Genomic DNA, 23,362 nt, shown 5'->3' with positions numbered 1-23,362 from the left:
TTTTACTCTTGAACCAACAACTGCAAGCTTTTGTTAAACACAGCACTCTGTTTTAGTTAGCCATGATACAATCAAGGGATTAAAACAAAAGGAAATCTTGACTTCCAAAGAAATTACCTTCATCTGATGGGGACGATGGTGTTTGATCCAGAGAATCATCCCCAAGATAATCCTTTGGTATGGGGTATACATTGGGATTCCCAGATAAGACGTCTGTGTGACCATGAATTCTTGGTCCTGTACCGTAGTAGTATGCCATGGATTGATGACGTCTTGAATCGTAATAGTCATCATTGTAATGCTGTGGGGCTTCACCAACACTACGAGGTCTTACATGTTGAGGGCGCTCTTGACTTTTAAACCTCTGCCTCTCCTCCCTATGCGCTCTTGGCAATGCACCCATACTACGTGGTCGTGGCATCCTTTGCCTTGATTCACCTTGGCTATAATCACGTCTAGATTGACGTTCATGTCTTGGCCAATTATCTGACTGATAATAGTCGGGTGAATATTGGCGTGAATATCTACGCTGAGGATGGTAGCCAGGTGTTTCAGGGAAGGAGGGGACTGGGTAAGAGTCATTTATGTCATCTGGGCGACTCCCTGAATATATATAAGGAGTAAGTATGGTTAGATCATGCATTATGTATCAGTATTTAAATCATGCAGTGATCACATGCACATCATGCACCAATCATAGGGTGAAATGTAAATTACTAGAGCACAATATGTAGTTACTTTTTAATAAAGCGGTGAATACTACTCAGTGTTTCTTGTAAAAGGAAATAATATCAGCAAAACTACTAAACTACTTGTGAAAGGCAACTAAACTATTGAGCAATGTAAACATACAACACAAATTGTGACTAAACTATTCAGCAATGTAGACATACAACACAAATTGTGACTATTCAGCAATGTAGACATACAACACAAATTGTGACTATTGAGCAATGTAGACATACAACACAAATTGTGACTATTGAGCAATGTAGACATACAACACAAATTGTGACTAAACTCTTGAGCAATGTAGACATACAACACAAATTGTGACTAAACTATTGAGCAATGTAGACATACAACACAAATTGTGACTATTGAGCAATGTAGACATACAACACAAATTGTGACTATTGAGCAATGTAGACATACAACACAAATTGTGACTATTGAGCAATGTAGACATACAACACAAACTGTGACTATTCAGCAATGTAGACATACAACACAAATTGTGACTAAACTCTTAAGCAATGTAGACATACAACACAAATTGTGACTATTGACCAATGTAGACATACAACACAAATTGTGACTATTGAGCAATGTAGACATACAACACAAATTGTGACTAAACTCTTAAGCAATGTAGACATACAACACAAATTGTGACTATTGACCAATGTAGACATACAACACAAATTGTGACTATTGAGCAATGTAGACATACAACACAAATTGTGACTATTGAGCAATGTAGACATACAACACAAATTGTGACTAAACTCTTGAGCAATGTAGACATACAACACAAATTGTGACTAAACTATTGAGCAATGTAGACATACAACACAAATTGTGACTATTGAGCAATGTAGACATACAACACAAATTGTGACTATTGAGCAATGTAGACATACAACACAAATTGTGACTAAACTCTTAAGCAATGTAGACATACAACACAAATTGTGACTATTGACCAATGTAGACATACAACACAAATTGTGACTATTGACCAATGTAGACATACAACACAAATTGTGACTATTGAGCAATGTAGACATACAACACAAATTGTGACTATTGAGCAATGTAGACATACAACACAAATTGTGACTATTGAGCAATGTAAACATACAACACAAATTGTGACTATTCCAAACAATGGTCCCAACACACTAGGGCACGAGAATAAAACAAGTAGCTAGTTTTACAAAAGATTCTTATTTGTAATGCACATCTCTTTTAAAGAGTGCAATTATTGTATGAGTGCGAGTAGTAATGATTTTGACTCTTAGTTAAATGGTGTACATGTATTTTCAATAGTAAAACTACTGGTACTTATTCTCCAATTGTTTATTATACGTGAAGCTGTGAACAAGAATAAATACCAAGCCAACTGTGCATATTGGGCAAACCACCAAGTACATGAAACACAACTTGGAGTCAGTTTGACGATTGCAAGTCCCCTTTTTATTCTGTAGCAGGTTTTTTTAACTTGAGATGACACTATGGTTCACAACTTAGTTGGATTCCTGATTTTAAAGACAGTGGACACTATTGGTAATTGTTAAAACCAGTCTTCTAACTTGGTGTTTCTCAACATATGCATAAAATAACAAACCTGTGAAAATTTGAGCTTGATTGGTCATCGGAGTTGCAAGATAACTATGAAAGAAAAAAACACCCTTGACACACGAAGTTGTGTGCTTTCAGATGCTTGATTTCGAGACCTAAAATTCTAAACTTGAGGTCTTGAAATCAAATTCGTGGAAAATTACTTCTTTCTCGAAAACTAAGTCACTTCAGAGGGAGCCGTTTTTCACAATGTTTTATACTATCAACCTCTCCCCATTACTTGTTACCAAATGAGGTTGTATGCTGATAATTATTTTGCGTAACTACCAATAGTGTCAACTGCCTTTAAGTCCCTTTTATTCTTTTGTAGTTTTTTACCTAAGATGACACTATGGTACACAACTTAGTTGAAATCCTGATTTTAAGTCCCTTTTATTCTGTTTTTACCTGAGATGACACTTGAGTCGGGAAGAGGGTATCGGGTATCATAGGATAGGTCTGTTCGGCGGTTGCTAAGTAACTGGGGTGGTTCCTCAACTACAGTTACCATGGAAAGATTAAGACAATGCAGAGATGACTAAACACAACAAACAAACTATTCATTCATCTCAATAAGAAATTATCAACTTTATCCTTTGTTTTTTTTTATAAATCAAAATTGGATGAAAATCAGAGCTGTATGGCAATTTGTATTTGTTTGCTCAAAGTATTCAAGGTTTGGAATACATTTCCAAAACAATAATGAATTTGTAATTAAAACATTGTTTTCAAATAGTTTAGATTCTTGTGTTTAAGATTCAGAACTTGGCCACATGAACAGTTGATTCTCTTAATATTCTCACTGGTTCTTTAAACTATGTATGTGTTCATTTTAAACATTGAAATCAAGAGCAACATTTACTGTGGAAATGACACACAGTATAACCATTCAATGCATTTATCTTGCTTGTCTCTCTCAATAAAACCACAAGAAACTACACTAAAAAAAGTCAAAGAAGATGTTTTGTCTTGCAAATTTTGTCATTTTCCGTTGCTCTCTCCAATGCATTGAGTTCAATTCACTTTAATAAGATTGGATTTTCTAAGATGGGCATTTCATGCAGAGTAAAAGATAGACTACATCGCTTTTAACAAAAATGTGCAGAAATGAAAAAAGGATCAGATAAAGTAAAAGCAATCAACAAGTAGTTCTTATTCATTAATAACCAAACTGACAAACATATTGTAAAATAACAACAATTTATACTTCATATGCAACCATCATATAGGTAATGCTAAGAGGAATGATACAACATTGGCAACACAAGTCTACATAAAATGTCAATTCCAAAGAGGAATGATAGAACATTGGCAACACAAGTCTGCATAAAATGTCAATTCCAACAATAACACATGAATGTAATCATAAATCAACCTGGAAAACAGCTTGACATACTATAATCATTTGACTACATAATGACTGAAAAGGGCAACTAAAATATTGTATTATTAGGCTCTATAACTCTTTTGTTATTAATGATGATAAAAACTGCCACAAATGAGTCTTGCATGTATACCGAACAATGTTAGCAACATGTTCATGGTTACACAATGTACTTTTCTCTCTGTTTAATGAGAGTGGCTAACACTTTCTTCAAACCAATATTGTATCTTCCTTTCAGCTTATTCATATAATCTACGTGAAACTGTTTTAGGTCATTACTGGAAGTCTCTTAGGTAAATGGAACAGGACTAATTTACTTACAATCAAATCGATGATTCCTTCTAGCTCGTTCATATTGATCTTGTTCTAGCAGCATAGTTGCATCAGCCACTGTTACATTATAGTATGAAGGAGTTAATATCAATAACATGCAATGTAGTTAGCTTTATGATTTATCCAGCAGAAGGTCATTATTGCAATTATTGTAAAAAAAAATGTACAGTTTGTAACTGGTTTCCTTGTTGTTTACTTTAGCAGACCTTGATTGTTAAGCAACACTTTCTGTTAATATCTATGAAACTTGGGCCAATTGACAAGTTTAACCTGCCTTGTTCATATTTCATTCCTATCACCTTGATTTGGCTAATGTAACAGCGTTTCACCTGCCCAGTTTGTACAACAATACTTTTTATCAAGTTTCAGTGGCCACTAAAATCTTGATTCAATTTTAGTAGCCAAAGACACCTGGTGGTGACAGGTGTTCACCTGCCCAGTTTGCACACTAAAACTTGATAAAATGTCAAAGAATTTGACCCAAAGGAAAACTCTTGCAACTTAAACTATATTTGGGCATATTGGTTCATTTGATAAACACTAGTAAATTATTTTCCTGTGTTCTCTTTACCTGATTGGAAATCCTCTTCCCTCCTTCCAAATATAATATCCCCAGTAGTAGGTGCAACATCATAACTAGCCCCTCGATTAAATGGAGATTTAGTGTAGCGTAAAGAGGCTGCCTCTTCAGGATGTCCATTGGAGGGACGCATCCACCATTGACCCTGGGCACCATATACTGCATCTATGTAGTCCATAGTGGGGCGCAGGAGGGTTTAGTTAGTTCATGCAAGGGTGTAGGATGTGGTTAACATGTAGCGTTAGAGCATTATAAACTTATCACAACCTTCTTATATCTTGACTTTATTAATGTTTTAGTGGTTAAAAAAAACATCATGATTTAAGACACAAGTACACTTAAAATTATAGTAATACTTGGTAATACTTTGAGATTCGTTTAAAGATAATCTAAAACCTAGAATGACTAACTGATGATCTGAATGATCAAACATAAAGGACTCAACTGTTTTTTGTTTCATAAACTATGTATCAATTCATTTATATAATATGTCTAACATTGTTAACAATAAACCACCTAGTTCAAATTATAACATTATTTAAAAATAATTGACATGAATGGTTTTAATCCCAACATACTCATGAACACATTCTTAGATTACAGCTCAACATTTGATAAGCTTTCAAAGATGAATGGGTTCTTTGTGATGAAGCTAATAATACATCTTGATATAATAGATGATGACAGACTTTCTTGTACTGACAGCTAGTATCCATGATGCTAGATGGTTCGGATGATCCTGTTGTTTACTACACAACATCCAAAGAACATTCCAGAAAGAAGTCTGATGCTTAGGAATAGCAGTCCCATTATAATCAACACTTTCTTGTATATGAATATAACAAGTACCAGGGGTTGTGGGAAATGTTGTTTCTCCTTGATACAACATCTGGACATCTAATGTAATCCCTAGAGCCTCAATGTGTTAAGTTGTAATACCCATCTAATGTACCTCAATGACTTTGATAATGAACATAATGCTCTTATCAACATGCTCTAATAATTCAAAGATAACACCTTTTTGAGATGATCTGTGAACAAAAGTATCATGAATTGTGTAAATAGTCACCAGTTGTGAGCAAAAGTCGAATTCAACAAAGCAATGTACAGTTCCAAATACAACCTGCCTCATGTTAAAGACATAACTTGTTGAGTGTTTCTAGTTTACAATGTTCCATTGAGACAGTTTTAAATACAACCTGCCTCATGTTAAAGACATAACTTGTTGAGTGTTTCTAGTTTACAATGTTCCATTGAGACAGACTTACCTGCAGCATGACGATCGATAAGATAAATGACTTTCCTCTTACAGACTTCTTGCTCTTCTTCTGGTAGGATCTGGATGATGTAAGGCCACAATGTCCTCTTAGCGTTGGTATCAAGCACAGGAAATAACTCCACTATCAAACCATCAAGATTTCTAATGGAAGAAATATTGACAGATAGTTGTTAAAGTCTAATCATCAGACCTCAGTGGCTTCATTCAAACATCGAGGGACAACTAAAGAGAAGAAGACTCAATCAATCTGACTATCTTTACCTGCATTGATGATACTCTTGTAAAGCTCTCTTAACCATCTTCCTTTCCTGACCAGTAAGATGATGCTCCATCTGTAAAACAAAAAAACGAAAACAAAATAATCTCTTGACATTCCTTCATAAACAACCCTTAAAAAAGTCTCATTTTTATCAATATTCCATTAAAAGGCTGAAAAGGACAACAGTGAAGATGGCTGCAGTAAGTTTTTTTAATTTTTAAAAAAAGTTTTTTACTAACCATTTCCTTAAAGGTTCTTCCCACAGCATACAAGTCTTGTCTGGACATAGGACCTGTTTTGACATCTCCTAATTCAGCTACTTGTCCTTTACTATGGACAGATTCAGAGAGCCAATTAGAAACTGAAGATACTTCACTGGCTGTGGTCAAACTACGAGCTGTGCTACGGGTTGTAACAGATGGAGCACTTGAATAACCTGTGACAAATAACATTAAGATAAAGAGCTTTGGATGTCTTTCTCATACATCACACTTTTATTTGTAAATGCAATTCTTCTGGTAGGATCTGGATGATGTAAGGCCACAATGTCCGCTTAGCGTTGGTATCAAGCACAGGAAATAACTCCACGATCAAACCATCCAGATTTCTAAATGCAAATAAACTGTGGAATGTTCTTCCTAAGCAGTTTGGTGTATCTTACACGCTGGTATGAAGGATTGAATGTACGCCTAGCAAGATAGTGAGATTTTGTACATATGTTGTATGTGATGATTAAAACAAAGCAAATCTCTTTGAGTTTTTCTTTAAAAGTTAAAATTCGAAGTCACCACAGTCTTAATTTTCAGAATTCACAATTGTACAATTACTTACCAATTTGCAAAACGCTGATTTTATTTTTTTATTTGGTTAATAGGATTTTGTGACAATTGTTCGAACAGGTTGGCAAGGTTAGGGGGTAAGCAACATGGAGACCACTTCCTTTTCCAAATAAACAATGAATGTGGTAGTAAGATTGAGTGAATTGGCCAACTACATACCACTTGATGGGATAGGTTGTCCAGACTCTATAGCTATTGTTGGTGCACTCCCACTGCCTTTCAATAATACAATCAGTTGATCATGAGTCTTCTTTCGAACATCAAGTCCATTCAGTCTAATAATACGATCCCCAGGATGTAAACCAGCCTTCTCAGCAGGACCACTAGGATCAACAGATTCAATAGTGACAGGACTATGGCCAACCAGCATGAAACCAAAGGAACCACCAGTTCGGTCAATTTGAACCACTCTGGAAAAAAATAACATTTACAATATTAAGAACAATATAATGAAAGTTGTTTCCTCCAAGCTAAATACATCAAAGTACAATTACATGTACTTGCAGGATTGTTGTTTTCATTCTTTGACAACGTATAGGCTAACTTTTGCCTAGAGGTGAGGTTTGCCTTTAGCATCATGTATAAACCTCTTTCGAGTTGTGTTGGTTCTGAAAAGTATCCGTATGCTCTGATCGTCTTCAGGAGGTTTTTCTGTATTGCATACTTTTAATCTTTCTGTACTTTGGGGAACAATTCTTGATAATAAATGTAAAGTTTGACAAACCTCCTGCCTGCACTGGGGGCACCCTGAGTGACCATAAAGTCAAATCTCTCTCGGTGTTTTGGTGGGACGAATATTCTACAAACAAAGATCAAAAACAATTATTAATGTCATATTGCTTTTCTTCAAAACAATCATAGATTAAACCATAAAATTTACACAAAAAAAAGAACGACAATACAACCAACAATGTTGTTAATTATGACATGAATTACACTTTAACATCATCATGAAGCAACATACGGATTTTAAAAATTAATATAGTTGTTTTTTTTTGGTTTAAATTGACAACTGAATAAAGTGAACAAATTGTATTTACCTGATATCATCAAAGAGTAATCTTTGTGATGGTGTAGTAAGAAGAGTAGCCAGAGCACGGCCAAAATGATCAACCCTCTTGTCTTTAGCATATTGCTTCAATACTGCAACCAGGGCATCTTTTCGTGGTCGATCATCAAAGAAAACACCATCCAACTGAATAAATAAATAAATAAACAAACAAATCAAAGAATTGTTTTAGTTATTTAAAGTGTTTGTCTCAGAATCATCAAGAGGGGATTATGACATATTTAGTTAAATTCTGAACATCTAACCACTTCACTTTATCAAAACAAATAATGCTGTAGTCCAACATTGCTTACAGTTGTGAATATTGCTTACACATGTAATCGCTTAAAATGAAGTCAAATTACTAGTAAATAATGGTTCCCAAATAGTTATTTAAGTCAGAGTTAAGTACAGTGTATGACTATTTAAATACATTTTGTATTATAGAACACTGGCCTGTATCTATTATAAGGTACACATTTTAAACTTAAAGACACTGGACACTATTGGTATTGTCAAAGAATACATGTAGTCTTCACAATCGGTGTATCTCAACATATGCATAAAATAACAAACCTGTGAAAATTTGAGCTCAATTGGTCGTCGAAGTTGCGAGATAATGAAAGAAATGGTCACTCGAAGTTGTGTGCTTTCAGATGCTTGATTTCGAGACCTCAAACTCTAAATCTGAGGTCTCGAAATCAAATTCGTGAAAAATTACTTTGTTTTTCGAAAACTCTGTCACTTCAGAGGGAGCTGTTTCTCACAATGTTTTATATTATCAACCTCTCCCCATTACTCGAAATCAAGAAAGGTTATATGATAATAATTATTTTAAGAAATTACCAATAGTGCCCACTGCCTTTAAAAACTGTTGCGCTTTATTACTTGAAATTCAAAAGCACTAAATTCTAGTTATTTTTACATGATCTTTCTAAATCATATTAAACAAACAAAAATTTTAAATTTTCCTTTAAAAATACCAATAACAAAAAGGGGAAAAATTAATACTTTGCAAATTGTATTAAAATGTATTAAAATGTAGGTACATGTAGGGAAAAAACACAATGTCTAAGATAAGAGACAACATTGCAACCCATGTGATAAAACACAATGTCTAAGATAAGAGACAACATTGCAACCCATGTGATAAAACACAATGTCTAAGATAAGAGACAACATTGCAACCCATGTGATAAAACGCTTTTTTTTGTTTTTTCAAAAGCAATGATTACATTTCGTTCATTTTCACAACGTTTCATGAACAGATTACAATGTATACTGTTAAAAAAACTGACGCCTAAACCACAAGTTTTGTATATTTTGTCAGTTCAAAAGATATGAGAGCATGTGTATAAAAAACACAGAGTTCACACGTAAAATGTGTGCAAAGAATTAGCTACAATAAACTACTGTACTGGTTTTATGTTGTGTGCATTCATTTTAATTTAGTTTTAAAATATCATTTGACTCATAGCATAAATAATCACCTTCTTTTTAGAAGTAAAATGATAAATAATCAGTCACTCCTTACACACTTTAGAAACAAAACATGGGTAACAGTAGATATAAGGTATAATGCATACATTTATAAACACAGTTTGGTTGCACCCACACCCTGTGACAATTCCACAATGCAACAATTCATTTTAATTTAATTATTGAGATGTACCACTCCCTAGATGTATAAGCAATGAGCAAGCAATCATACTCAACCAGATGTTGCTTCTGTTGCCAGGTTGCTATAGCAACCATAGTAAGACTACCAATGCATTATACATGAGCAACCATTGCTTTAGGCTGTACTGATCTACAGTACTTACAGTACTTGTAAGCCTGGTACAGGGTACGTGTAGTGTGGACTCTTTGGAGCTTCATTTGGATGCGTTTTAAATTACTTGGTCATTGATTGAAATTAGTATGACCAGACATAACTAAAGTAGGCAGCCTTGTTGCCTTGCCTATAAACAAAGCATCAATTATTTGCTTCATTTACATAGATCCAAAAGAGCAAACAATAAAGTGTGTTGTCATGAACCAGGTTGTAATCCTCAGATATTGCTTCTTTAGACAGTTACATATAACTCTGGATTGAACTACCTACAATAATCAATTGTATTTATAAGGGTGCTCTTAAAACATATATTTTTAGTCACTAAACGCATTTTTTCATTTGCTTATAATTGTTCCTGGTTCAGTGTATATTAGTGGGATTAATTTCTTGTATTTTTAATATTTCCATTTTTATATGTCCATTTCTGGGTATGTTGTTTCTAATGTTTTAAATTTGTATCTCCTTTTGTGTGCATTGTTAAAGCCATTGGACCCTTTCGGTACAGCAAAAAACAAAAAGTTCACAGATTTACAAATAACTTACAGGGTTTACAGAAGGTAGTGGTGAAATACTTGTCTTGAAATATTATTCCATGAAATGCTTTACTTTTTGAGAAAACAGTAAAACAATATCAATTCTCGTTAACGAGAATTACGGATTTATTTTAAACACATGTCATGAAACGGCGAAACGCGCGGATATAAGGGTGGGTTTTCCCGTTATTTTCTCCCGACTCCGATGACTGATTGAGCCTAAATTTTCACAGGTTTGTTATTTGATATAGAAGTTGTGATACACGAAGTGTGGGCCTTGGACAATACTGTTTACCGAAAGGGTCCAATGGCCTTAAGGGAATAAAAAGGTAGCGACGAGTTTTTAAACGGCCTTTTAAAACCGGCAGGGTCGTTGCCGTGTGAAAAAGGCCCGAGCCACGGCAACAACCCTAGCTGGTCATTATCAACCGTTTAAACCCCCATGTGACGCGCTCTCCACCAATTGGAATAGCGAACCTGTCTGAGGTATACATGAATGAATCTTTTTAGTCACTAAACGTATTTTTACATTTGCTAATTGCTCCTGGTTCAATATTAGTTGATGGATTAATTTCTTGTATTATTTTTTAAATATTTCAATTTGTATGGGTTTAGGCCCTATAAATATGGGGCCTAAAGGCTGATTGTTAGACGCATTGAGGAATCTGTGATTCGTAATGCGCCTTATAGGGGCCTAAATGCTGATTGTTAGACGCATTGAGGAATCTGTGATTCGTAATGCGCCTTATATGGGGCCTAAATGCTGATTGTTAGATGCATTGAGGAATCTGTGATTCGTAATGCGCCTTATATGGGGACTAAACGCTGATTGTTAGACGCATTGAGGAATCTGTGATTCGTAATGCGCCTTATATGGGGCCTAAACGCTGATTGTTAGACGCATTGAGGAATCTGTGATTCGTAATGCGCCTTATAGGGGCCTAAATGCTGATTGTTAGACGCATTGAGGAATCTGTGATTCGTAATGCGCCTTATAGGGGTCTAAATGCTGATTGTTAGACGCATTGAGGAATCTGTGATTCGTAATGCGCCTTATATGGGGCCTAAATGCTGATTGTTAGACGCATTGAGGAATCTGTGATTCGTTATGCGCCTTATAGGGGCCTAAATGCTGATTGTTAGACGCATTGAGGAATCTGTGATTCGTAATGCGCCTTATATGGGCCTAAACGCTGATTGTTAGACGCATTGAGGAATCTGTGATTCGTAATGCGCCTTATAGGGGCCTAAATGCTGATTGTTAGACGCATTGAGGAATCTGTGATTCGTAATGCGCCTTATATGGGGACTAAATGCTGATTGTTAGACGCATTGAGGAATCTGGGATTCGTAATGCGCCTTATATGGGCCTAAACACTGATTGTTAGACGCATTGAGGAATCTGTGATTCGTAATGCGCCTTATAGGGGCCTAAACGCTGATTGTTAGACGCATTGAGGAATCTGTGATTCGTAATGCGCCTTATATGGGGACTAAATGCTGATTGTTAGACGCATTGAGGAATCTGTGATTCGTAATGCGCCTTATAGGGGCCTAAACGCTGATTGTTAGACGCATTGAGGAATCTGTGATTCGTAATGCGCCTTATATGGGGCCTAAACGCTGATTGTTAGACGCATTGAGGAATCTGTGATTCGTAATGCCCCTTATATGGGGCCTAAATGCTGATTGTTAGACGCATTGAGGAATCTGTGATTCGTAATATGGGACGCACTTATATGGTCGGACGCACTCAGAGAAACACCTGTTTATGAAAACCAATATTTGCAGTTCAAACTATGTGATGTGTTTGAACTTTTAAATGTATTTTTTTTTTATTTATGGATTTCATCAGACCTCTATTAATACATTTCACAAGTTTTTTTTTTTAAATTTGAATTTTAAGAATCAGCATTTAATATATTGTTGTTGGACGTACATGTACATTTCACAGTGTCGGACATTATTATTAAGGTTTATTTATTAACTGCACTGGCCGAAAAAGTACATTAACCCTAACCCTAACCCTGTACCTGTCTGAAATTGCATTCAAAAATAGGTAAACAATCAGTTCAACTTCTCACTTTTGTTATAAAATAATGATTTAATCTGCCAATTTGGTGTTGTAAGATCAGATTATCATTATTTGTTGGAAAAAATGGTAAAATTGGTAAAATATACCACGTTATGAGATCAATAGAAACAATGTACACGTGTTATGCAACTTGTACATAATGTACGTACATGTATGCAATATCCTTATGCATTGCATTGACAACCAAGAATGGGCAAAATACCAAGTTTCAAAATATTGCCTAACAATGAAAGAGATGAGTCTGCAAAGCAACATTTGGTCCAAATACTGGGACTTGTATTTAAAAAAAAAAAAAATTAAAGTTTGAAGTTGTAGGTACTAATTTGTTTTGAATTTTCTGTCAAGAACCAACAAGATACTTATGCTGGGTGACTTTAACATCCACATAGACAAGCCTGACCTCCCGGATGTTAAGAAAATTCAATTCATCTCATGTGTCTTCTGGATTGTACCAGCACATTCATGAACCTACACATAAACTGGGACAAACATTAGACCTTGTTATTACTTGTTTTGGATGATCAGTTAATCCAAGACTGTAACATAGTTAAGGTTGATTCTTTTTCGGATCATTACATGATCCATTGTAGCTTACAAGATCAAGTGAAATCTATGCCAATGAATTCCATCTCTATTTGTCGTAACTTCCAGCACATGGATCACATAACCTTTAAAGAAGACCTTGTTTCTGAACTTTGTGGAGTTCCATCAGGTGAGTCTCCCGATCAATTACTGTCCCGATTTGGTTCTGCCATCATTTTTGTTCTTGACAAGCATGCGCCACTTAAGAATAAGTCTCATAAGTTAAGCCCAAAGCAGCCATGGTATAATGGTAATATCAATGTTGAGAGGCGTTTGAGAAGGAAGCATGAGCGTAAATGGCGCAAATCTGGAACAGAAAATGATCGGTTGGCTTACCAAACTCAAAGGGACAAAGTCAATCAAATGATTGATGCCAGTAAAACTGAATTTTACAGGTCTTCCCTTGCTAATTCAAACAAAAAAGATGTATTTAAAATTCTTTACTTAAAGTCACATGAAAATGGTATTTTGTCAAAATAAAGCTTTTGACGAGTGGAATGTGAATAAACAGTTAACTAAGGTTCTAAAAAATTAGTTCTTATCTTATTTACAATTTTAAGAGTAGGCCCCAACCCTCGAGGCGCGATATTTGAAGAGAAAATTCTGCACAGCGCTGAAAAAGACAACGGACCGGACCACTAGGCAATATTGCTCTTGTGAGTTTGACCAGCCATGCAGACTGACCCCATCTTTAGTTGTTTTGCTGCATCCAGCAGCAATACACTTGGTCTGCATTGCCGAAAAATGCAATAAAAAAGCTTTTTTTCAAAACGTACACACTCACGACTTGGATTTGCATGTACTTTGCACGTGTGTTTACTCTATGCATCAAGGCAAAGTCTGCCTCGATTGACATCACAAAAGGGGTAGGAGGAGTCAACTCCCAAACAACTTTATCTATTTTTTAAACATATAAATCGTTTCCACCCCATTTAAAAAAATTGTTTTATTGTTACTAAACATATACATGTGTACATGTACTCTTATCTTTGAAAAAATAAAAATTCTATTTCCAGGTGACTTTAACAAAAACAATAGAATCCTTCCTTAATGTAATTAATCACAGGTTGTTGCAAATGACTTTGCAATGTTTTTCAAAAACAAGATTGACAATATTCACACTGCACTTAATGGCCACAGGGATAACCTTATCATGCCAGTGATTCTACAGTGCATATTCAGCAAAGGACTGCACTATTTTCTAACTTTGAAGGAGGAAGCTGTGTTTAAATTGTGCCCTTGACACTATTCCTACTTGGCTTTTGAAAGATCATTTAATAACTGTTTTACCCATACTCACTTCAATCAACAATGCTTCTCTTTCATCAGGCTCTTTCCAAAACACACTTGGTCAAGCCATAATCTCACCAATACTAAAGAAACCTTCATTAGATCATAATACATTAAGTAGTTATCGACCAGTTTCAAATATAAGATTCATTGCAAAACTTATTGAGAAAGCTGCTGCTAAACAACTGAAGCAACACACATCTATAAATAACCTTGAGGAGCTCTATCAGTCTGCATAAATAAAACACACAATAGTACCGAAACTGCTCTTTTGAAGGTTCGGGATGATGTTCTTTTAAAGGCATTGGATAGGTCTAATGTTGTATTTCTAGTGCTATTAGACTTGCCTGCTGCCTTTGACACCATCAATCATGATATTTTACTTGACAGAATGAGGGATGATTTAGGCGTTTCCGATACTGCACTACTATGGTTCAAATCATATCTCTCGGGTAGACTAAGTCGGGTATCTATTCCTAACCTACTCTGATCTGATTTGGAGTATGGGCTACCCCAGGGGTCCATATTGGGTCCCTTCATGTTTGTAATTTATACCCTCCCACTTGGCAATATCATACGTCATCATAACATAGACTTTCATTTATATGCTGATGATACACAGCTATATTGTTCCTTTGATCCTTGAATACCTAGTGCTTGGCAAGTTGCCATTAAGAAACTGCAGCTGTGCATTACTGATGTTCAAAACTGGATGACTTCTAACAAGCTTAAGGGCAATTCCACGGTCAGTCGCATTACACTTTTCAGTGTCATTTCTTGATCGTGGTGCTAGAAGTTCTGTGTGAGATATTCTTTCCACTAAGTTTATAGACTGATTTGTACTTGACACCCAAGGCTTTGAATTGATAATATTAGAAATGTTGTGGGCTTTGTGCTCTGGCTGTTATAATGTTGTAAAAAGCGGTCAGTCGCATTACACAAAAAGGACATGGTAAAAAAAAACAATTGTCACATTTCAAAAATCTAACCTATAGGTGACTGACCATGGTCAGTCACATTACGGTCAGTCGCATTACAGTTTTCCAGAAAATGTAGCCACGCCTACATGGAGCCCAAGCTGAGTTCTTATTTGGCAAAATTGGGTTTATTCCTTGTCAACAACTAAAAATAAATTGGTTTCAAATGTTACCTATAACTTCTTTTTTTGGTGTCATGTCCATGTTTGCTTGGAATTGCCCTTAAGCTCAATGAAAAAAAAACTGAGTTCATTGTGCTTGGTACTCCCCAAAACCTTAAGAAACTGCTGAAGATATCTTTGCATATGGGTGATACATCGATTGACCCTACTGATTCTGTCCACAATTTAGGAATAAAATTTGATTCTCATTTAACAATGAGCAAGCAAGTTTCTAGCTTCTGCCAATCAATAAATTTTCAGCTGCGTAACTTAAGGAGAATCAAACGGTACCTGGATACTCTCCATCATGTTGTCAGAGCTTTAGTCCTCTCTCGTATTGACTATGGCAATCTCCTTTTATTTGGTGCAACGTCATATGAATTGGACAGAGCCCAAATATTACAAAATAGTGCAGCTCGGTTTTTTTACCCCATGACTTGCGGAACTTCATTGGCTACCAATTAGAGGACGAATCCGTTTTAGGATTGCTCTTCTCGTTTTTAAATGCTTTAACAAAACTACACCTCATTATATTACCACTTTACTGTCTCATTACACTCCTCCACGATTTCTTCGGTCCACACTCGACATCACTCGCTTGAATGTTCCCCAAGCAAAACAAACAAGTCCTTAAGACTCACCTTTTTCCAAGTTAATTTCTTTCTAGTGTGCTATGATCTTGATGGAATAGCGCCTTATAAATTTAAATTGTTATGTTATGTTATGTAACTTTGGAAGAACCTTGCCAATATTTTTCCAAGAGCTCTATCCTTGCTTTGGGGTAACCACATGTACAAGTACACGTCTGTATTTAACAAGTATAGTGCAAAGTCAAGCTTTTCTGATATTAAGTATCAGTGAGTTTGGGAAATGGAAATACAAAAATTCTGCAGATCAAAATTATTGTGTTATAGCACCCAGTAGACAAATAAGGGAATGAGATTTATTGTTTGAGGCAAGATTTGAGTAATTTGGCATGTTTGGGTGAGGGTTACTCTCTGTACCAATTTATAGCTTTGTATGATATTTTAAAGGCGTTAAAAAGGGGATATTTATTTCGGAGGTGTCGGTCGTACTAGTGTCGGATGTGTGAACAAAATGTACGTCCGACAACAGGATTTTGTACATTTAAGAAGATTTTTTAAAGAAATAATTCCATGCATAGATAGAGGGTATCAATTGTCCTTTTTAATGTAAATTTAAAAAATTTCTGCCCACTATTGAAATAGGGAGATTAAAAAATTCACTATTTTGTACATCGGAAAAGTAAGTTTTATTACTAAAATACTGAACAAAATTGTGTATCATAAAATTTTGAAAGAATATTTTATTTGTTTTCCCATCATTATGTTGTTACTAAAGAAAACTTCAAATAGGTACAAAACCAAAAGAAACACTATTTAATCAGGATAAAACTTGGATTAATTTGGCAAAACATTTTTTCAAAGCCAATTTCACTATTTTTAAAGGATTTTAAAAAAAAAAATGATCTCTCATTTGTGCCATTTTGAAATTTTGGCATTGATGTTTACATTTCCATGGAACTGCTCTAAAATGTACCCTTCTTTTTTATTTAAAGGGGAAAAAAAGGAAAAAAGGAGGTCTCTAAAAAGAAGCGGGTGGGGATGCTAAACATATTATTTGTTTATTTTGCCTAAATGTGATAGCGAATAGTTTTAATAATGAGAATTGCAATACATTTACCCAAAGAAAGGTCACACAATAAACAGGGGGAGGGGGCGGTAAGTGGGTGTCAATGTAATGGAGCTAAAACCAAAGATACACGTCAATAGTTACTCAAATAATGTACATAATAGGAGTTTCCAATATGAGTTACAGAAATGAGCTTCACCCCAAAAACAAAAAAAAACACACAAAAATAACCCTGCCTAGACCCCCCAAAACCCCAACTTTTTACCGACATACAGTAGTCAATGATATTCAGCATAATAATAATAGAACTTAGAAGCAATTTGTATTTAATTTGAGATCAGTAGTGGGGGTAAAAGGGTACTATTGACTGAGTCTACTGTACAATGTACACGTATACAGCGTACACAGCGAGTACTGAACTCGCTGCTCAGTCAACCTTGGCGACCTTTTGTAGATGTAGCCATGGTAACTGTTTATGTGAGATCGCCATTGCCTCAGCAACCAGTTTAATTCACTGCCTACATGTACTAGTCTTGACTTGTAAACAAATGAGTGAGTGGAAAATGTGGCAATTATTTCAAATACATGAATGCATTGAACATGCTGAATGCAAAGTCCATACAATGTGAGGTTGGGGCGAAATTGCTCTAGCTATGACAATGGGTTAGCATGTGTTTATACAAAAGTCTTAATAGTATTTCTAGACAAACTTTTCCGTATATTTTTCAAAGTCTATAAATTTCAGACTAGGGTATAAAACAATTTGAAAGACTAATGACACATTTTGGCAGTCATTTCTATGGCAGAATGGGTTTAAAGGTTTCAAGGTACAGGATACTATTGGGGGAAAGTGTTTTCAACCCACAACAGATGAGGATGGAAGCAGTCAGGCAAGAAACTACAGCTGCTGTTACTGCCATTTGCATGGCCTACATGTATGCACATAAATTGAACTGGTTGTCCATTGTTATGCTACGCTCACTAAGGTTCAACAATGAATGAGTCAGAAAGTCTCCCCTCCCATTGTTGATCAATACCTCCTATTGTTATCAAATTCTAAGAAGTGTTTACAATCAATGGATGGAGTTTATAAGTTTTAATCAGACTTAAGGATGTTTAAACCATGGAGGTAGGCTAAAGTTATTCTCAGATGCTGTTTTAACAAAACAAATTATCAGGAAACTGTTTTTGAAGAAATTAAGTGCTCACCTTGAAGGAAGAGTGTGAACTGTATATAAATATAAAACAGTTGTGGTTTATCATTTGTTACTTTAAAAGTGATTCAATCAATTTACAAAAGTTAATTGTTAATTGCATAAATGGTAAAAATCAACTGGATTTCTCAATAGATAAACAACTTGTTTTCACTGATTGCAAGTTCTCGTAACAACATTTCGGATTTGGTTTGGGATTTTTATTTGCATTGAAAAATAATTTAAAACATCATTTGGAAGAAATGATACATGATGGTGTGGTCAGTGGTGGGTGTGGTGTGTCTGACTCACCTTTCTGAAGAACTGCTCCGCCCTTGTTGACCGATCCTTAGCTTGTATTTCAAACTTCTGGGCGAGTTTACGAACATTCTGGTGACCAGCACCAGGGATAATAAGCATCCTCAGTCTTCGAGATCCTCGTACAAATACTTTAGTGTCATCAGAGTGTCTTATGGGTAATCCATTTATTTCAAGAATCATGTCCCCTGGTCTTAAACCTCCTTGAGCTGCAGTACCATGAGGTTCAGTTACTTCAACATACACTGGTCCTGCCCCAATCACTGTCATTCCAAAGCGCCCTTTAGAATCACGCAATATTTCCACTGTCTTGACACAAGAGACAACCACAATACTTGGTGGTACAGTAGGGCAATGCTTTGCGATACCTTGGATGTCTTGCGCTGTGCGTTGTGTCACATTTATACCATTCAACTCAACCAACTGGTCCCCTGGTTGTAAACCAGCTGAATGGGCATGACTGCCTTGTTGAACAGTTATAATATACGCTGGTGCATCACCAGCGATTGTGAAGCCAAACTCTTCAGGCCAATGACGATTGTTTACAGGCATTGGTAATGCAGGACGTTTGTAGGAACGTCTTGAGTTGGTTGTCAGTTTGCCGTTGCCAGTGTTTGGTGGTGGTCTGGAAGAATGAGCTGAACGAGCCGATTTAGCAGACCTTGTTGACCGCCCAGACCGGGCGGTCTGAGAATACACCTTGCTAGGCATCCTGGGTGAACTCTTCGCTGACCTAAATTAAGAAAATAGACAGAGAGAAAATAAATGTAAGTCAACATTACAGTAAGTCATCCTTTGTCTCGTCTATGACCGCCTCTCACCACTGAAGCCCTAGTTCAATTCCTGGCTAAAACCATACTCGGAAGTAGAATTGTGCATCTACACATGTAGGTTGTCTCCTCCTTGTTCTTTCTATGATGCGATGCCATTAAGGTTTTTCCCTGGGCCCTCCTGTTTGTCTCTCTCCAAAGACATCAAAGCCTTTTTGGTATCTGGCTGTGCTCCATTGTCGTAGTACATGTACATGTACATGTATGTATAGTATAGCATGCAGATGCAGACCTAACTGTGTGCAATGTTCAGCAACCATTCATTACAAGACAACATTCATTACCATTCTAGCAATGTCTATAAATTATTGAAAGTCTAGTAAACACACTCATTACCAACAGCAGGTATACAACAATCAAGTTTTACTTACATTTTGAACAACAATCAGCAGTCTTTTTGTTCACCAATGAATTGTAATCACATCTAAGTTTCTTGTGATAAGACAAACTACACCATTTGGGATGATCCAACCTTCAGATTTCAATGAGATTTTGCCAGTGTTTCATGATTTTATTAATATCAATAAACTTGTTTACTACTGTTTTAACTACATGTAACTGTAAGACAGCCACAGGTCCATCAACCCAGCCAAAAAAAACAAATCTTCTCAAACTGATGTGTACATTCAGTCTTGCTTTGTGCTAGCAGAAACAAAGATGGCCACAGGGCTCTTAAAAATACTTTGTTCACTTCTCTGCTTGCCCCCTGCAATGAAAACCAATGTGTTGCTATGGCAGCCAAGGTGGTTTGTGGTAATTGGAAGACTGCTGTTGGAATTCCTGCAGGTTTGTGTGTTACAACTGACATACCAACAGCTTACAATGTTTTGTCTCAAATATTGTACAATCAGATAAGAAGAACATTTTTATTAAATGTTGAAGCTGGACATTTAATCACAAAGATTTAGGTTTTAAAAAAGCAATCTTTGAAATACAGCTTGACTTGCAATCTACATAACATGACAGCCAGGAAAAGTAATAGCCTAGTGTTGTGAAGCTCAACTCTGTGTACTTGCCAAAAGGTCAAAGATGGTATAATTTACTTTCAAGTTGACAGGTACACTATGGTAGGGTTTGACATCAAGGTGACTGAAAGTCCAAGTCACATGGTCATATGAAAGGTATGTTATTGGTCCTGTAGACTACTACAGTTTCATAGCACTGGGAAAAACAAGCCTCAACTCTTGCGGCATGACAGGGGAGTGATGAACCAAAACTACAAAGAAAGGATTTAATGGGAACGCCTTGATGAACCCAATAGTAGTCAAACAATGTCAGAAATATTATGAATGGTAAATTATTTAATTGTTACCTTTGAATCTCATTAACAACCTTGGAGCATTATTTTTTAAATAAATATTATTTCTCCAAACTTACATAAAAATTCATAAAAATTCATTTCAAACATTTCACACAAAAAAGGTATGCCTATGTTTGCAGTCTGTAATAGGTTAATAGTAGAACAAATCATGTATATGCCGAATGTAACAAGATTCTACTAACCTTGTTACAGTCTGCATAGTGGGCTTTATATATCACATGAAACACAGTGGATGTCAAATGCCTCTAAAAATGCTCAAGGTTCTTGGCTGAGAGTCTTAGGAAAAAGCTTGTCTATGCTCCATCTTTAAAGATTCCCCCGGGAAAACTACCAATCATCATCACTCAGTCACTTAAAGTTAAAGCAGCAACCAGATGTAACAATGAACACTCTACCAAGCTGAAAACTATAGGCCCCCCTAAGACAGCTCAACAGCACACTAAACTACATGATAGCCCCTTCTTATTTGGCCAACTCTGATTCAGAGTTGGCCACAAAAGTGGGGCTAAATAAACTACATTGTAGCCTACTACCATTGGAGGTCATTCCCTCTCCTTAGACAATCTCCGAGTGAAATATTCTATTCTGTCTCAAAAGATAACATTAAAGAGAATACAGATATTAAGAGACCTATAAACCAGCTCATTTGATAGCTGCTGAGATTTTGTACTTCTGTGCGATCTCCATTTCACAGCGCTGCTTACCGTTGGCGTTAGCACACCAAAAGGCTTGAAACCTTCCGGTGCTCATTGCACAAAAATGAACAACAATACAAGGAAAAGTTTCCGTATCATGCCACCACTTGTTCATTCGATATGAGTTAGTATCTTACCTGAATGAGATCCCTTTTGTAAAAATTTGTAAAAATTTGTAAACAAGTGGTGGCGTGCGTGATAATCCTACCTCCATGGTGATACGGAAAGTTATCCAAAACACAAATCCATGGATGGGAACGCGAAATATGGCCGCCTAATTTTCTTGCTAACCTGTGAAATACGCTTGCACAATAGCAAACTTTTCTGCTACAGAAAATAAACACGGAAAATAAGCAGCTCTTGCTTGGGCCAAGCTACACTACAGGGCCCAATTTCATAGAGCTGCTAAGCACAAAAATTTGCTTAGAATGAAATTTCTTCCTTGATAAAAACAAGATTACCAACCAAATTTCCATACCATATGTTTATGTTGCATATTGCTTGTTACTGGTATTCAGCTATTGTTTGCCTATCCTGAAAATCACGTGGAAATTCGGTTGGTAATCCTGTTTTTATCAAGGCAAAATATTTCATGCTAAGCAAATTTGTGTGCTTAGCAGCTCTATGAAATTGGGCCCAGCTATGACGGCTAGCTGGTAGGTCGTTGGTCGTCATAGACTGCAAGTTAGTATAGCTCCTAACTGGAATATAACTTGGGACATCACCAAATTGGAAGCATTGAAGGAAGCATGGACTCAAGGTGAAGTCTAGAGGACCACTGCCAGCTACAAACTAATCATTTTGTGTATTATAAGTATCATCATCAATAAATTTTGACCCTATACAAAATAATAAATCATATGGTCTGCTCTTTTTTAACCACGGCTCTACCTGACATCACATAAAAAGTAAAAGTGTCATTCATAAAATTACAAAGATAAACTTCGAAATCATGTTCTACCTCCATGGTCTGTCCCAGATGGTCCCAGCATGGTGGAGACTGGAGCTCCCAGAGTCCACATTTGAAAACAGCATCCACTGGTCGCCCACCCACCAAAACTTTGGGGTAAATGACGATTAAAACCATGTTGAACCATGGAGGTAGGAGACCTTCATGTTGAACTGAACTGATCTGAGGAGTGTACACCTACCTCTTTTGGGGTACATTGTAGGTCTATTTTCTTTCTTTATTTTGTGGTGAATTTAAAAGGATTAGGCCCCAAAAACGAGAATGTTCGATGATAAAACCACTAGCAAATATTGCATGCCAACCTCAAACTTACCTAGTTCACACCATAGTCTATGTCATTTACGTTTCAGGTTCCAAATACGACGAAAACACTCACAATATTCCGACAATTTACAATGACTCCATTACAAAATAGGAATTTCCAGTCTTGGAATTTTGTGTACACACATTCACACGCAAGACTTTTCCACGTGCACGCTTCACTGGGTCTATTGTATTTCTGATATGAATAATGCATGTCTTTATCAAAGGAGTGATTTGATTGGCTCTTCCTTAGTCACAGCGTCCGTTGGTTGGTCACGTGCTCATAATCCTTTCACTGCCACTGAATGAAGGCCACCTAGCGGCCGTTGAAAATTCTTTATTTACAACTAGACTTGATTCAAGACTGTTATTAAAAATAAGGGTTGATGAGATGCTGGGTGATCTGCTTGTCATTGCTGTTGTTCAGTGTTATCATTTGTATAGCCTTGATTGACTGATTGATTAATTGGAGTGTTTCATTAATGATGCCCAAATCAAATCATCGGAGCTGTTTACCTTATAAGCTTAACTCAACATTCAAG

The 23,362-nt window shown here is 36.1% G+C and overlaps 1 protein-coding gene across 2 annotated transcripts in view; it reads right to left on the bottom strand.

The window, feature by feature from the left end:
* Positions 1-22,988, bottom strand: part of LOC117292273 (delphilin-like) — a 38,760-nt gene extending 15,772 nt beyond the window's left edge. Inside the window, exons 1-12 of one of the 2 annotated variants that reach the window (XM_033774271.1) lie at positions 22,831-22,988; positions 18,696-19,434; positions 8,058-8,212; positions 7,742-7,816; positions 7,177-7,427; positions 6,418-6,614; positions 6,181-6,251; positions 5,909-6,060; positions 4,632-4,805; positions 4,049-4,117; positions 2,752-2,841; positions 118-603 (exon numbers count right to left, since the gene is read on the bottom strand). In XM_033774271.1, coding sequence (XP_033630162.1) covers positions 118-603; positions 2,752-2,841; positions 4,049-4,117; positions 4,632-4,805; positions 5,909-6,060; positions 6,181-6,251; positions 6,418-6,614; positions 7,177-7,427; positions 7,742-7,816; positions 8,058-8,212; positions 18,696-19,412 — 2,437 coding nt within the window. In that variant the 5' untranslated portion in view covers positions 19,413-19,434; positions 22,831-22,988. Of the gene's footprint in view, positions 1-117; positions 604-2,751; positions 2,842-4,048; positions 4,118-4,631; positions 4,806-5,908; positions 6,061-6,180; positions 6,252-6,417; positions 6,615-7,176; positions 7,428-7,741; positions 7,817-8,057; positions 8,213-18,695; positions 19,435-22,508; positions 22,627-22,830 lie in introns of those variants that run through there. The other variant, XM_033774270.1, reaches the window with a different exon arrangement.
* Between the last annotated feature and the right edge of the window lie 374 nt (positions 22,989-23,362).

Source organism: Asterias rubens, chromosome 7 (assembly GCF_902459465.1).
Source record: "Asterias rubens chromosome 7, eAstRub1.3, whole genome shotgun sequence".
NCBI classification, from domain to species: Eukaryota; Metazoa; Echinodermata; class Asteroidea; order Forcipulatida; family Asteriidae; genus Asterias; species Asterias rubens.
Note: the sequence above shows the minus strand (reverse complement) of the source record. Positions and strands in the feature narration are given on the sequence as shown.